This window comes from Lepisma saccharinum, chromosome 1 (assembly GCF_977018435.1).
Source record: "Lepisma saccharinum chromosome 1, izLepSacc3.1, whole genome shotgun sequence".
NCBI classification, from domain to species: domain Eukaryota; kingdom Metazoa; phylum Arthropoda; class Insecta; order Zygentoma; family Lepismatidae; genus Lepisma; species Lepisma saccharinum.
The window spans coordinates 93,332,689-93,350,375 of NC_139229.1; the positions used below are offsets into that span (position 1 = coordinate 93,332,689).

Genomic DNA, 17,687 nt, shown 5'->3' on the forward strand with positions numbered 1-17,687 from the left:
AGAATGTTGCAATCATTTCCAAGAACATTTCAAATTTTACATAACATCAGAAAGTATTAAAATAATACTGATATACTTAGAATCCAATCTTTACATTCTCCATCCATAATGTAACTTTATTTCTCAAATTATCAAGTGAAAGTAATTGAGGCCTCCTAATCACAAATCATAAGTTAAAATTTGTCGGAAACGTCTAGAAATTGCAAAATAAGTGAAAATAAGGCGTTAGTTTTCGGAATGAAAACTCTCGATTTTCGTGAATTTTTTTGTTTCACAACCAAATATATATATTCCTGATACTACCACGACACCAAATTTCAACTATGTTTGCCTAACCTAACCACGTGCCAATGGTTCGCAAACACCTACGCACCCATCCATTGCACTCTGTCGCGACTTTATGCAAAAAAGTTCCACTCAGGTGTATAGCCAAAGGCTTTCTCAAAAAATAAGAAGCGTGATATATTGTACTTATTTTTGAATTGTACTGCTGCATATCAGATAATATTTTATGTTAAAAACAATTTATATAAAAAAACAGCATAATAAAAAAAAACACTAGTTCTTCCACTTTCAATTCAATCTGAATCATCATCAGGGCTAACGCCAGCTAGAAGAACTTCAACCGCATCCCTTTTGTCGTCTATGGCCTCCCCTCCCAGGTTCGATACCTGGTGGAGGCACATAGTGGTTCGGATCCCACTAAGCTGTAGGTCCAGTCCCAGCCTTACTGTGCATAAAGTGGACCAACTCAATCAACCTATCATCATTTCTCGACCAGCCCAGATGATACTAAGATGGAATTGAAAGCTTGGAAGAACTATGCAATTTAACAAATATGTTGCCAGCACAGTTTTTTACTGTCAATATTTTACCTTTGTTTAGGTGTGAGTACAAGCTTTTAGTTCAGTGTTGGATGCAAGCATACTATATATATTTATAATTTCAAATATTAATTGCATGTTTTAAAAATTGATCTTTTAATCATTACAGAAGATCACCATTTACCAATAGTTGTTCTTTATTTAGAATTTTCATGGACTTCTTGTTAATCTCATAAAAGAGAATTTTAAAGGAGTAATTTAACATGAATTTAATTTTCTTATCTGCTGCTAGCGAGCACCAAAGTGGGTTTGATATAGCTTAGACTGAAAAATAGTGATTTGTTCCTTATCCACCAGTAGTACTTGTTGCTTGTTATGGTCAGGACAAATATAGAAAACAGACCATTCCTTCAAAATTCGCTCTCCCACATCTCCGAAGCTGTAGTTTAAAAAGCAGGGGTTCCACCAGGATCAATTTTAGGACCACTCCTTTTCACCCTCTACACCGTAGACTTAAATAAGGTTATAAAATTTTTCACACCACATTTCTATGCAGATGATACACAACTGTATTCTTTGACTAGATTAGATAGACTACAGTGCTAGGAAGTAGTATTTTCTCACTCAACACCGATTTAAGAGTATCTGCAAACCATTCACAGATAGCCCCATAAAACATTCATAAATGGCCCCACGTACCATGCACGGCAAGGTTAGGTTAGGTTGTGTTAGGTTAGGCAGTTAAAATTGTTTTTTAAAATTAGAAAAATTGAAGATAATTTATTTTTTGGGACATTCCAATTCCTTCACAATTCCATGGTGAATTATAAATTCTACTGGATCTTCAACGCCGTGCAATTTCACCATGCATCCTGTGTACGTCATGTTGTCGCAAGTTCGTAATCAGAAATGATGAACAGTAACGCACATTTATTTACGTTCTACAACTGTTACACAGTTACAAAACTGCATATTTGGAAACACTGACCGGTTGTTATAGCATGTCATTAAAACGCACACAAAAATTTGGTTCACGTAGTAGACGGACATCAAGGGAACAGCTTTCGTGCATCGGAGTGAAATTAATGTCGAAAATTACATGATTTAGCGGCAAAAAAATTTAAGTGAGGGGAAAACACACTTCCAAGACCTTCCTAAAGTATAAATAAACTCATTTCGGTAAGTACTTTCTCCTGTAAATTTGAAGAAATATGTTTTGCTGAAATGAAAATTTTACCCAAAGTTGCCTATATTTGAATCAGGACCTGTTTCCAGCTAACCACAAATTGTACAGTTGTACAAAATTTGGTCGAAGTAGTGCGGTAGGACACACAAAAAGAGCCGGGCATCACTATTTCCATTCCTCTCTCACATTTTGTATGTTTTAAAGGAATCAAATTGTACTAATACTATTGCAGAGGTTGCCTTTGGGGTAGATGTTGAATCTCACATTGCCTGAAACTGTGAATGAACACGGTGGTGGACAAATTATTTGGTACCATTTTATGCATCGCCTTTATAATGCATTTCTTATGATGGATAGGGAGGTTTTCATTGGCTGGTATAAGGTGATGTAATCAAGAAAACAGATACATGCTACTTGTTTATTCACACTAGCTACAATAATTATACAAAAATCAGATTGAATTGTTACAATGTTGTTTCATTCAGCAACCCGGATCGTTTAATGGTAATTTTATTCTTACCCGATGCCATAATCTGCTCCATATACCTTGGCATTGGTTCTCGCAAGACCCCATCTTCGACCAGCTGCTTCATGTATTTTACTACATTTGGGGCCTTGAATGTAACTTGCATAGGGAATGGTGTCTCTTGCATGGCAGGAACAATGTTGCCAGCTGCAAAATTCCCTTGACACTACACAAAGAACATAAAAAAATGCAAATAATAGCTTATGTGCTATGTGAACATGATTGTGCTTTAATTCTGTTACATGTTTCAAGGTAGAGTAAACATGACTGTCCCACCATGGGTCCTTAGATGTTTTTAAATATTCAACTTTCCAAGTATTTTAAAATCAAATTTCCACACCATTTTGTAACATTTTAAGTTACTTCAATTAACCTTAGCTTACTTGAAGGGGCCGCGGTGGCTCAGTCGGTAACGCGTCTGACTACCATGCTCAAGGTCCCGGGTTCGATCCCCGGCCGGTTCAAATCCGGGAACTTTTCTAAGGTTGGAAGCGGCCCCGGCGCCCACCCAGCGTCGAATAACATGGGTACCTGGGGGAAACCCTGGGGGGTAAAGGCGGTCAGGGGCGTGATGCTGATCACATCACCCCCACTCACGACCGGATCAAGAAAGTGTGGGGCGTTACCCCCACACCCCCTATACGCCTTCATGGCGTGGTGCTATGCACAGGGGAGCACTTTACCTTTTTTACCTTTTTTACTTGAAGGGGTCTGTCAGGCCCACCTCCTCTAATTTTTTTGATGTTTCAACTGAATTTTTTTGTCCAAAATTGAAAACAAACTACATTATTTCCTAGGATGTGCCCAATATTTCTGTAATACTTTTGTTCATAAAAACATAAATTTAATGTAAATAGGAGGCAAAATGCACTTCAGGTGCCATCTTTGAATGTGTGTCATTCGAGGCACTCATGCCAGTGACAGTATAATGATTGTATTTTTTGTAATTATTATAATTAATAAACAACTGCATCTCTATGAACAAAAAAGCATTAATTTTAAAAAAAATCTGTGACAGTATTTTTTGTAATTATTATAAATAACTGCATATACATAATCAACAAAGGAAGCAGTGATTCAATAACAAATTGGTTCCTTGAATTTTAGTGATAAGTTAGATTCTCCTATGGCATGGGTAAACTAGTTAATGCTTTAACCTTGGCTGGTAGTGGTCCCAGATTTGAATTTCACTGTAAATTCGAAAATTTGACCCAGCATCATTAGGACAACTGAGGAGCTACTTCAAAGCATTAGTGACAGGTTCTGGTCTCGAAAGTCAGAAAACGGTGGCGACTGATTTCAACTTAGCTTCATCCAACCAATGAAAAGCCAGTTGATAAACCTTGTGGCCTTAAAGGGCTTTTGCCCCATAGAGTTAGGGATGGTTGGTTGATATATTGGCCACGACTGCATCATTTATCCTGAAACATTTATCATGAACAAAAGTACACATGCTATCTCAGTTATGTTTCCTTTGTTCGTTTGTATACACGTATGAGGGTATGGCATACCTGAATCACAAAACTCAATCGTTAATATTTTTAATAAACGATTCCTGAAAAAGGGTTTTTTTTTTCTTTTCAGAAAACAATGTGCAATGTAACTCAAAACAGTTGTTTGGTGATTGGTTGATTTATTTTACTTCGCTTTTTGCCACTTTTGGCTATCACGAAGATGAGGATGAAAGACGATATGATGAAGGGACACTCACAAAGAATGCCCAGGCCAGGATTCGAACCCAGGACCCCTGGCATCGTAGCATTCTTTGATAACCACTGCCATGGAGGTCAGCAGTTTCTTGCTGATATGTTTTACTTATAACTGCATTAATGACTAATATTATGTACTATGAGACAGGGCTGTTTTCTTCGCAGTGCAGAAATTAGAGCTCCAGCAAGAGGTGCCAGATTTTGAAAATTTAATGGAAATTATAATTTTATAAAAATTACCCACATTTTCCCCAGAAATAGGGAGTTAAAAATTATGTGGTATCGAAAACTGGCCTTCGTTGTTCATTTCTGCAAATTTGATGCATCTAGCTTCCATAGGGTGATGCCGGAAGCAATTTTCTGAAAATCATGGCCAATAGACCCGTGTATTAAATGCTTGTAATAAAAAGATTTGTTAACCTTTTCGTAACACTTGAAGATACATATCAAACAATCTTAGATTACATAAATAAATTTTTGATAGCTCTTACAACTATGATGTCACAATATGAGATCTATTACAGTTACTGTTTTCATGCATGGTTGGAATTATTTGGTACATTTCTTTACCCCCCTAATGTTGTAAACAATAAATGTGCCACATAAATACATGTTTAAAATGGCCATGCTTCACTTAATTTTTTGTGTTTTAATCAAGATTTTGCAAAATCTTACATAAAAAGAGACATGCACAATGCACTTGAATGTTTGTTCTTGAAATGTTCAAAAACGAACTCTACAGGATATAGAAATAAATGTAACATTATGGTAATTATATTAAAAACTTTCAGGGTATAAAAAGGTAAGGTTAAAAACTGTAATATATAGTAATGTTAAAAATGTATGAGCATTTTGTTGATGATATTTTTTTTTGTTTAGATTTTCATCTTTTAAAAGAATGTAAGTTTTTAGCTTCTTTTCTAACTCCTGTAGTAGCCCAGTAAATATGGTGTTGAGAGCTGAAATAATTTATAAAAAGCTAATTTTTGCTCTTTGTGACTTCCCAAATAAAATCCCAAACTCCCCTAAAATCCGATGTGCATTGAAAAATGATTCTTTACATATGTAACGTAATTTTTACAAATTTCCACATATGTGTCAACATCAGACCAAATAACAGTGTGAAGTAGGAAGCCACCATCTACAATATAAGTTAATTCTGATGGTGGTTGTACACAGGGTTCGATACAATATCCATAACTACAGATTTTCTGTTTTTTCTCATTGAAATGTCATCAAATAAAGATGGAGGGTAAGGTGCTAGTTTGTATTTAAAATATTCCGGCAGTTCTTGATGTGACTGCAGCACAGCAGCAATCCGACTGAATAGCTTTCACTTTGATGTCAGCTACTAATCCGGTTGCAATATTGATGAGGTGCTCCTATTGCTTGGTCTGTTCAAAGGGGTTGTGAAGACGGAACCAATAAGAAAGCTTTATGATGTCTTCATCAATTCTAGCTTGGCGGGTGATGTCTTCATCATCTCTAGCTTGGCGGGAAGGTCTAAGTTCTACATGCTGTTCCGATGATGACAACTGTTTTCCACAGGAGTTTTCTATAGCTTCACTCACCTCCATGGTTATAGGAAATGACAAAACCCAGTGAGCCAATGTGGAATCCATAATACCTCGGCCATGACTCAAGCCTCCTGAAACTTTCATCGCCCTCATCAAACTTTGCTCAATTACAATATCTGCTGCAGTTCCACTCCAAGAACAGTCTTTCCTTCGAACAGTAAAATATCCGTGGTGAAAAAGTTTCCCAAGTTCGTCTGGTTTCATTTTATTTCCCAATTCCTCCATCTGTTGCACATAAAATTGTACAGATTTTGCATAGTTCAGATGTCCAGCTGCGTGAAAGTATGGAAGCATGCACTTAAGAGCATAAACGTAAAGGTCCCAGTCTCCAGGTGCTCTGCTTGAATATAAAGCATTATCAGTCTTACTTGTTCTAGGTACTGCAGCCACAATTTTGCTGTTCGGCCTTTATCCTTAATTTGTGCCTTTATCTCGGCTAGATCTGCTATTAGTTTTATCATGTCTGGATGATCCTTTGGTCATTTAAAGTTTTAATGCCGTATATCAAATCTTCACAACTAGAACGTATCCTACTTTCCCTATCCATAGCTGCTGGTAGACTTCTATGTACGTCAAAAAATGTGCTCTTGCGTATGCAGTTCCATTTAACATGTGAACATCAGTATTTTGCGCGTACAACAAAGCCCAAAGTTCTTCAAGGACACTACCTGACACAATGTGTCCAATGGTACCGAAATATGACATTAATAAGTGAAATCCTCCCAGTTTGACTACTACTTAGCTAAATCACTGTCTGGGTCAGCTGATGTGACAATTCCTACAGGCTTCCAATAAAGAGGCTGGTCAAAGGTAACTTTCTTTGCAAGCAAAGAGATGAGAAGTATAAATCGTACTGAGGTTTGATGCTTCCATATTAAAGAAAGGGACTGCAGTTACCAGTGGCAGCTCGTGGTGAACCAAAATAGAGGGGCGACAGCTCAAAAATTTGCTCTACTTGTAATGCGAGTTTAAATGATGAATTTCATATATAACAGCTAACGTGATAAGAAATTGATATATTCGAATATCATGTTTTGCACGTTTGCACATACTATGATAAATTATTTATTTATTTATTTATTCAAAGTTTCAGATACAGCACTTTTAAGGCCATTTTACACTGAAAACTCTAACAAATAACAAGAACAAGTTAAGATGGTTTAAGGTAAAAACAAGAAAAGTTAAATATAAACATAAGGCATAAACAAGGAAACAAACAAAGATTTTCATATTCATTTCTAGGGAAGATCGGAAAATGCTTTCAAGGGCAAGAATATCTATGTTTGTGGGTAGTTTATTGTAGAACTGGGGCAGCCTCTGGAATAGAGTGCGCTGTATAAGGGAAAGCCTAGCGGTAGAGTTGTGGAACAATTCAGCGTTTCGGGTGGATCGAGAGGGAACTCTGAAGTTGAATTCTGTGAGAAGAAATTCAGATCTTAATTTCCCATTGATGATTTTATAGAAAAAATTCATATCGGCCATATCACGTCGGGTCTGCAGTAACTGAATGTTCAAAGTAGTCAGGATGTCAGGTTTCTGAAGATGCCGCAAAGAAGGAATTCTAGGACGAACAATGGCGGTAAAGAAGCTGAGGACGGAATCCATGCTAGAAAGATTTGTATTGGAAGCCATGGCCCAGACTGGAGAACAGTATTCGAGAATCGGAGAAATTAATGACTTGAAAAACAGGCTAAGAGAAGTTGGAGTATCAATTTCAGTGAATCTGTAGAGGAGGCCCAAGAGGCGCATTGCACTTATAGTTGTAGCTGCGATGTGTTCCTTAAAGTTCAGTTTTTCATCTATGATAGCATCTAGATGTTTTTGGGTTGCAACTGTAGTAATATAATTGTTTTCAAGAACATAATGAGAATGTATTTTGTTCTTTTTTAAAGAGACTGTGAGGGAGGAACATTTCTGCGGGTTAAGTTGTAGATTCCACTGCTTACACCATGTGACAAGTTCGGAAAGAGTATTCTGGAGAATCACAGCATCTTGTGTGGTTGAGATTTCTTTGAAAAGTTTACAGTCGTCAGCAAACATGAGTATATTGACAGGTGGCTTTGGGGGGTGGGAGGTGTCTCCCTTTCTCTCTCTCTCTTGAAGGAAGTGAGGAAAGTCTTTGAGGGAGATCGTCCATGTATAGGATGAACAAGAGAGGGCCTAAGACGCTCCCTTGTGGCACCCCAGACAAGACAGGAAGAAAATCAGAAGAGGCACCTGAAAGGGTGACACGCTGTGTCCGTGAGTGTAGATAATCCTGGATTAAGGAGAGAAATTTGCCATGTATGTTAAATCTAGTTCGTAATTTGTGAATAAGAAGTGCATGGTTTATTTTGTCAAAGGCTTTAACAGTAATGCGAAGATTATGAAAGATGGAAGAAGAAATAGAATTCTAACAGATTTAATCGTAGCATTTTTTTGACTTAACAGAGGGGAAAATTCAGAAGAAGGGACATTAGTTTTTACACAGCTTGATAAGCACAATGACAAATGTTTACGTGCATTGAACGTGAAAATTACTAGTAAAAAAGTTTCCTGTCCAACATGACTAATTTATATGTGAAATAAGACAGCAAAGTAAATATCTCACTGGAAAGGTGATATCTGTGTTACCAGAAGCTCTACAGTAGAAACTTCAAAATTACCAGAAATCTTCTTGCGACATGCTTGTTCTAGATTCAAATTCGGCCTAGGTTTTTCATATTTATTTTTTCATTCTGGAAGAAAAATTCGCACCAACAAGTTCTCCACACTGTTCATAGCAACAAACGCACAACTACAGCAACAACACACTACTACCGAAAAAGCTTCACTTCTCCATGGAAAACAATGAAACAAGTGTCAAAGTCAATGCTATCGTCTTCCCATCTGGTTGTTTTATTGCCTAGGGGTTGCCAGACAATTTTGCCAAATTTTCAGAAATTTGTAGTTCACAGGTTGTAGCGGCTCTTGCTTAGTTTAGATGACGAGTTTCTAATTTATTTAACAGCCAGCTTGAAAAGAAATTGCGACAACTTTGTCACATTATCAGGAATTTTTTGAAACATGCTAATCAAAACATGTAATTAAATCTAAATAATGTACTCTACGTCATTGTAATCCAAATGTACTTTCCACTAAACTCAGAAAAAATACAACGCATACATGTGATAAGTTCACAAGTAATAAAAACCTGTAGCTGACTTCCGTGACTGTAGAGCGACCAAAAGGAAAAAAACCTTGGACGAAAAGTCCCTGCACAGCTTTCCCTTCTTCCCTTCAGCTCGGGCCATAAGGAAGCATGTGTCCACTCTCCCAATCCCCTCCCGGAGGGAGTACGGTGCACAGGAGTTGCGGGTCTGCGCAGGTTTCTTTGCTTGTGGTTTCACTATAGCATACTCCAATGCAAAGCCAGGGGTCCTGGGTTCAAATCATAGAATGGGCATGGATGTTCTTTGTGAGTGCCCCTCCATCAATTTCATTATATCATCATCATTCATCCTCATCCTCTTGATTACCAAACAGTAGCAGAAAGCAACGATAATAACAAAAATCAAGCAAGAGCGTACTTTTTCAGTTACCGATATTTTATTTATTCATTGGAAATTGCATTATTTATTGCTCTACTCTTATGTCATAAGTGAATAAGTTTATGGAATACAGAATGATTTTCTTTCTTGTGTTAACTCTATTGCTTCTGGCAGTTGTGACAGTCTGTGGCGATGGACGAGTGAAGTGAAGTGGCTTTGGTGCTCCGACATTTTGTGTAAATTTATCTAGTTTGAAGTGAGTGATGGCAACAAAAGTAAGACACGGAGAACAGTAAGTATTACTAATGACAACTGAATACAAATTATTCATTATAATGATGAGTTAAGCCAGCAATTCAGTTAATATTTGCCTTGCGGTAAGATACGCAGAATGTAAACAAACAGTATTGCCAATCACAAAAAAAAAAAAAAAAAGATTTATGTGGAGCGAAGTCACTAGTCGTTTGAGTATATATATACACAGGAATAGGGTTAGAAATGGTGCCAGAAGGGCGGATAAATACAAATAATGAAGGAGACAGTAAACACTTACCACACGAATAGAAATAATTCAATATTTCGCGATCTGAGTCGCATTTTCAAGAAGGTAGATAAAAGATCGACGACACTGTGAGTAGAGGTACAGAATACTGACCGTAGCATCTCTACGGTCAGTGTTGCCAGAAACAGTTGAAAGGAAACACAAAATACTTTAGCCAGTGTTTACTGTAAGGTGGGTGGGTAGTTTCGGGGAGGAGAGGAAAGAGTTACTGGTTGGCTAGATTGAGTCCGGGGGGTATAGTGGCGTGCATGCCTGCTATATAGGCCCTTTCCCATCGCCTGCGGAAAGATGTGTCAGAGCGGGGGGGTAAAAGGTGGATGATGGCAACACGGAAGCAGTTATTGAAGGTGGTGTTATGGCTGTTGGTGTGGATGGCAACTGTGAAATCGGAGTTTTGGGTGGAGGAACGGTGATTATTTATCCTTAGATTCAAGGGGGTGGAGGTTTCGCCTAGGTAGAAGTTGCCGCAGATTTGACAGATGAGGGTGTAAATTAGGTTGGATGAGTGGCAGGTGCCCTTGGGGTGAAGGGTGAACTCACCTGCCGCTGTAGGGATCAGGAGGGTGGGGGAGGTGATGAGTATGGGGCAGGTCTTGCATCTGGGTTTGTTGCACCTGTGGGCTGGGGGAAGGGGTGCGGAAGGGGTGGGGGTGTTTCGGACCAAGATGTTTTGGAGGTTGGGGGGGCGACGGAAGACGACCCTAGGTTTTTCCCGAAAGATGTCTCTGGTCTCGGGATCACTGTGCAGGATGGGGAGGAGGGAGTGGAGGGTATGTCTGATTTTCGTAATGTGAGGGTGGTATTGGGTGATCAGACTTGGAGGGTTGGTTTTGGGTTGTTTGGTGCGGTTGTGGGAGTTAGCTCTAGTGATTTGTTTGTTGATGAGGGTGGAGGGGTAGCCACGGTTGGTTAGGGCTTGGTGCAGGCGTAGGTTGTAGTTTTGGCAGGATGAGGGGGATGAGTTGAGGCGCTGGCCTCTGAGGGCAAGGGAAAATGGGATGGCTTTTTTGGTGTGGTAGGGGTGTGAGCTGGAGTAGTGGAGATACTGGAGGTGGTTGGTTGGTTTGATATGTATGGATGTTTCCAAGTGGTCTCCCGCAATGTGGATGTCCACATCGAGGAAGGTCACTTGGTCTTTGGAGTGGAACCAGGTGAATTTGAGGGTGGTGAACTCATTTAGTCGGTTTAGGAATGTTGTGAGGGAGGGTTCGCCATGTGTCCAGAGGAGAAAAATGTCATCAATGAATCTTAGCCAGAGGAGTGGTTTCAGTTGCTGGGAGTCAAGGAATTCCTGTTCCAGCCTGCCCATGAACAGGTTGGCATAAGAGGGGGCCATGCGGGTACCCATAGCTGTGCCACGTATCTGCAGGTAATGTTGGTCACCGAAGCAGAAGTTGTTGCAGGTAAGTACAAGGTTGGCTAGTTGTATCAAGAAGTGAGTGCTGGGATTGTGGGGTTTGGGTCGGCTGTTAAGGAATGATTCCGTGGCACGGAGGCCATGGGCATGGGGAATATTTGTGTAAAGGGATGTGACATCAACTGTTGTGAGGATGGTGTTGGGTGGTAGGGATGGTAAGTTTTGGATGATGTTGAGGAAGTGGTTGGTGTCACGGAGGTAGGAGGGCAGGGCTTGGACGAGGGGTTGGAGGTGAGAGTCTAGAAAGGCTGATATGCGTTCAGTGGGTGAATTGTAGCTGGACACAATGGGTCTCCCGGGGTTGTTAGGTTTGTGAATTTTCGGGAGGAGGTAGAAAGTGGGGGTGCGGGGGTTGTCAGGTATGAGTGAGGAGATGGTGGAATTGGATAGGCCTTCAGGGGGTCCTCGGGAGAGGACAAAATCCCGAATTTTGTCTAGGTGTGTGGTAGATGAATCAACCGTGGTGGGCTTGTAGGTCGATGAATCAGAGAGTTGACGGGAGGCTTCCGCCACGTAGTCAGAGGAGTTCATGACTACTGTGGTGGACCCTTTATCAGCGGGGAGGATTTTGATGTCTGGGTTGTTGCGGAGGGACCGGTGGGCTTGGTGCTGGGCTGGGGTTAGATTGTGGTGGGAAGAGGGGTTTTGGAGGTATGTACTGTCGGAAACATTGTTGACAACAGAGGTGATGTATCTTTCGAGGGGGTGGTTGTTGGGAAGGGAGGGGGGCAGAATTGGAGGAGACTGGGATGTATGTCAGAAGGATTAGCTTTGGAGGGGGGATTCTTGGCCCAAAAGTATGTCCACCTAAGTCTGCGGGCGAAAGTTTGTATGTCAAATAATAGCCGGAAATTGTTAGGGGTGGAGGCTGGGGAGAAGGTAAGACCTTTGGAAAGTACGTCAATTTCGGTGGTTGTGAGGTTGTGGTTGGAAAGGTTCAAGATGGAGGTGCAGTCAGTGGGTGGTTGGGGGTGAGGAATGTCAGTATGCTGGGGGGATCTTTTGTCCGAGGACTGGTGCTCTTCTGTGGTGTGGTGGGAGGGAGAGGCAGGGTTAGAGATGGTAGGTTGGGGTGGAGTGGGTAGCGGCAAGGGTGGGTCTGGAAGTAAGGGACATGTGGTTTTGTGTTGGTGTTGTGGTGGGAGGGGGAGGGGGAGGGGGAGGGTGCATCCTGCATTCAGGGCTTGTCTGCAGAGAATGGAAAGTTTTTGCAGGTGTTTTTGGTTCAGGTTGTGGGCAATGGACTGGGAAAGGTTCCAGAGTGTGTTATATATATATATATATATATATATATATATATATATATATATATATATATATATAAGTATCGACATGAGTATGAGTGTGTGCGTGGAATGTTCTAAAGCCGTACCAAGACAAGACATTACATCAAAAATACAGTGTTGTGACTGTTACAATTGGTTTCACATAAAATGTGTTGGTCTAAAGGAAACTGATGTAGAATATATGAAGTCCGTAAATCAAACATGGCGGTGCAAAAAATGCTCAAATACGAGGAGTAGCAGCTTGCAAGATAATAACATGCCACTACCTTCGCATTCATCAACTCCATCAATATCAGATGTTTACAACATGTTACGGGATTTAAAGACAGAAATAGAGAATTTGAGGAAGGGTAATGAGGAGACTGAGCGTGAGCTGGGAAAATCCCTAAACCTGGCACATGAGAAACTGGGCGAGAATGCGAACTTTATGAAGAAACAATCTGAGAGTATCAGTGCTTGTCTAGCACAAATTCAGGAACTGAAGGAGGAGAATCTTCTCTTGAAAAAACAACTGAAGGAAACTCAGGAACAAATCGATGATCTCGATCAATATGGAAGAAGAAACACGCTTGAAATCTATGGTATTCCGGAGAAGAAAAATGAAGACCCGTATGAAATTGTAAAATGTGTGGGATAGGGCATTGGATATTGAGATGACAAATGATATGATAGATGTGTGTCATAGGTTAAGAAAACTACCGAATCAAAAAGCAGGAGGTATAATTGTTAAATTTGTAAGGCATGCAGACAGGGATAGGTTTTTGGAAAGGCGAAAGGTGAAGAGAAATTTAAATTGTATTCATTTAGGTTATGAAAGCAATGAGATGGTATATGTTAATCAGAATCTTACCCCATATAGAAGGAATATTTATAGTGAAGCTAGGAAACTTAAACGCGAAAGAAATTACGCCTACCTATGGGTGGATAATTCAGGCACTACTAAATTGAGAAAGAATGAGGGAGAGAAAAATGTATATATATTGAGAACACTTGAAGATGTATCTAACTTAAATTGATGTCATTACCACTAATTACTTCTAGATGACGACTATTGATAACAACAGTTTATTATCAAAATGTAAGGGGGCTTAATACAAATACTCAAGAATTCTATGTAAACAATATTAAAAATGGCTATGACATAGTTATTATTACAGAAACCTGGTTACATGAAGGTGTCTTTAGTAGTGAGTTGTTTAGTGATAATTATAAAATATATCGTCACGATAAGAAAAACCGAAATAGAGGAAGAATGAATACAGATCCGACTAACCAACGATCTATAAGCAACGGAATATTTGCAATTCTGACAATGTAAAAGGTAATATATAAATGTTAAAGTAATGTTGTTTATTCACACGGCAGTGTGGCGTCCGTATCGTCCTTATGAGTGGTTACCCTGCTTATTTGAAACTCCGAGTGGTCATATTGAGTGATAGTGTGCATGAGACCATTCCAAGATGGTTTAGGTGAATTTTTCGTGAGATGCATTATCAACCAAACATTATCTGTAAAGAGAGCATGCTGGAGATTAGGTATTGTCATAGCCTCTGCTGACACCAGGCTCTTTATTTCAATATTTAAGAGTCCACTCTTTGTTGGTCTCTTGTAAAATTTTATATCCCTTCTTGCAAGAGCAGATACCATATCTGCTGGAGAAGGTACAAGACGTTCTACATGCATATCTTGGAAGATTTTCTCCAGAGGCATAGATATTCTTATCCCACCCATACTATGGCAAGTACCCTGTGGCAAGTACCACCTAATGTTCTCGTGTTGATATCTGTGTTGTCAAATACTAACTGGATCAAATTTTCTGAAGATTGAGGTTCTGTTGGAATATTTGAGCACATTCTAGAATATTCGTATCTTCTTACTTCGCTGTAGCTGGTCGACATTCCAAGACTGAAGGATGTCTACCAATTGTCGAGATCCATAATGTGGCAAACAGTAAACTCCAACTGCAATTGGTGATATAACAGTACGTTGTTGACACATTGAAATAATTGAATGGCAGATCATGAGACTTTCCAACACAACACATTCGGATCTCCTTTTTTTGCTTGATGTCAAGGCCTCAACAAAAATTTTCAAAGACACTGGAATGAGATCATCTTCTAATTATTTTTGCAGCCATTTTAACAATACGTCCTCTCTCATTTTGCTCGTTTTGTTCTCTCTTTTTGTACCAAAATTCATGTAGCAGCTTTTTTGTTGCACTTTTGATCATACAACTGGCTCATTGAAAATTGGCATTCATCTTCATCAACAAAATAACAAAGTTTGTCAAAAGCCTGTCGCTTTCTATCATCAATTGGTCTTCCCGCTTTCACAGATGTTACAGTTAAAAAAGAAGCAAAACAGTAAACTCCAACTGCAATTGGTGATATAACAGTACGTTGTTGACACATTGAAATAATTGAATGGCAGATCATGAGACTTTCCAACACAACACATTCGGATCTCCTTTTTTTGCTTGATGTCAAGGCCTCAACAAAAATTTTCAAAGACACTGGAATGAGATCATCTTCTAATTATTTTTGCAGCCATTTTAACAATACGTCCTCTCTCATTTTGCTCGTTTTGTTCTCTCTTTTTGTACCAAAATTCATGTAGCAGCTTTTTTGTTGCACTTTTGATCATACAACTGGCTCATTGAAAATTGGCATTCATCTTCATCAACAAAATAACAAAGTTTGTCAAAAGCCTGTCGCTTTCTATCATCAATTGGTCTTCCCGCTTTCACAGATGTTACAGTTAAAAAAGAAGCAAAACATTCTCTGTGATACTTTGCTTCAGCGGCCACCAAGTCCACTACACTGTTCACTCTAACAAGCACTAACCTACCCCATTCATCATTACGTTTTTCTGCTTGATCAATTATACAGGGGATGTTCAGCATATATTTGACCAAACGCGATTCCTTCCCTCTGCACTCAGAATGAACTCACCCAACCTTGGTCGGGCATGTTTGTCAGTGTAGTGTGTGAGCTGTAAAAGTGTGGTTGTGTTTTCTCACTGGGCCAAAAATCCCACCCAAACTGAGCCACTTTTGGGAGGAGTGCATTGTATAACTTGTATAACTGCCAAAACAGTCGCTTTTGGGAAGGTTGTAGCCTTTCGCAACGCAAAGTTCAGTGTGTCAATGATCAGGAAGTAGTGTAAGAGCAAGGATTGTGACGTTAGTTTGATTTTATTCAAGAATGTGATCGGCAAGTATAAGGATTGCATGGCCCCAGCGTTCGGTTCTCCAACAAAGGGGATGAGAACACGGCCGTGCACACAAGCCACCACCAGTATGCAGGCAAAACTTCGCAGAATGGCCATGCAAGAGAATCCACCGACCCAAAGACAGATGGAAAATCATCTAAATATGTCTTTGGAAACTGTAAACCGCACCTTGCACCTGCATACTGGTGGTGGCTTGTGTTCATGGCCGTGTTCTCGTCCCCTCTGTTGGAAAACTGAGCGCCGGGGCTATGCAATCCTTATACTTGCCGATCACATTCTTGAATAAAGTCAAACTAACGTCACAATCCTTGCTCTTACACTACTTCCTGATCATTGACACACTGAACTTTGCGTTGTGAAAGGCTGCAACATAACCTTCCCAAAAGCGACTGTTGGCAGCATTTTCGGCCAAGCGAGAAAATGCAAACACTTGGAAAGTTATACAATACACTCCTCCCAAAAGCAGCTCAGTTTGGGCAGGATTTTTGGCACAGTGAGAAAACACAACCACTCTTTTACAGCTCACACACTACACTGACAAACATGCCCGACCAAGGTTGGAGGAGTTCATTCTGAGTGCAGGGGCAAGGAATCACGTTTGGTCAAATATATGCTGAACAGCCTCTGTAGTCCTCTTAATGCTAAGCGTAGTTACTTCATGAATTGACCTTCGACATTTCTTATGCTTTTTAGTTTTGATTTCAAATGACACCTCTTTGGAATAAAACTAGCAATTCCTTTTAAAATCAAAAGGTGATGCCGCAATGCGTGTTGAAACCCTTGATGTACTGGGGGTGGCAGTTTCATCTACCTCAGATTTTTTCTTAATATCCTTTTTAATAGTAGACACTCGAGTGTAATTCTTACGACAGTCAATATGTACACAAACACTGCTCACATGTTTAAAATCTGTATCTAACTTACCAGAGCTGTTAACCCTCGCGTAGTTATATTTACAGTTTTTCCAGCACTCAATGGTATCTTGCAAATAACGCAGCTATCCAGTTCTACTTCCATCGTAACATTCATAGATCACAACACGAAGAAACACACAAGGGCGGACACCTACAAACACACATATGTATGCGAGAAAAAAAATATTATAGTAATCAAATTACAGTGTTTTATGTTAAATCAGTTTGAACGTTCCACAATGACAGATCGTGGCGGAAAAAAAATCATTCACGAACCGAAAACATGCCAGACAACAATGAGTAGAACTTCTGAGACGGAAGTAAACAACTGCTAATAAGTGCAGATCACGTGGTGAGTGAGTTGTGCATTGGTACGCTTCTATTTTTAAATACACCTTTCGACAGAGTTTATGAGTTAATTTTACATGCACCAAGAATCCTAGTGTTTGTTTTCCGAATGTGATTACAACGAAAATTTTCCGTTACTTGTTATTTAAGAGCTAATGCATGTTAATGAAAGTGGGTTATCTTGCAGTAGTATGAATGATGTGAATGATACGATACCAACAAACTACACATATTAAGCCTACCAAGCAATATTATTGGACAGAATCATCTTTAAGAACTTCCTCCTATGTGACAGAAAAAAAATGAGTGGGCCTCTTAAAAAGTGCAATATGCATAGCTGGGTGAACAACAAACAGCTTCACTCGTGTCTCGTTAAATAGTCCCTTATCGCTTTATCGTAAGATAAATTTTATTTTCAAGAGCATCGTTTTGCAGTCAGATAAAATCTCTACGGATTCCATTTCGAATCTTTTTCATTATTCTCTCAATTTTATAGATATATATATTTAAAGGTGGAGAAATGAAATTGTATGGAAATAATAAAGTAACATTTTTGTTGTTAGTATCGTTAAATATGTATTTTCTGGATATTTTAATA

General features: G+C 39.4%; 1 protein-coding gene across 2 annotated transcripts in view; it reads right to left on the reverse strand.

Annotated features, from left to right (window-relative positions):
• Positions 1–2,414: 2,414 nt before the first annotated feature.
• The window catches only part of LOC145984607 (uncharacterized), a 50,459-nt gene continuing 35,186 nt past the window's right edge, over positions 2,415–17,687 (reverse strand). The window contains exon 8 of one of the 2 annotated variants that reach the window (XM_083118218.1): positions 2,415–2,683. In XM_083118218.1, the coding sequence (XP_082974344.1) occupies positions 2,612–2,683 (72 nt within the window). In that variant the 3' untranslated portion in view covers positions 2,415–2,611. Of the gene's footprint in view, positions 2,703–17,687 lie in introns of both variants that reach the window. The other variant, XM_083118217.1, reaches the window with a different exon arrangement.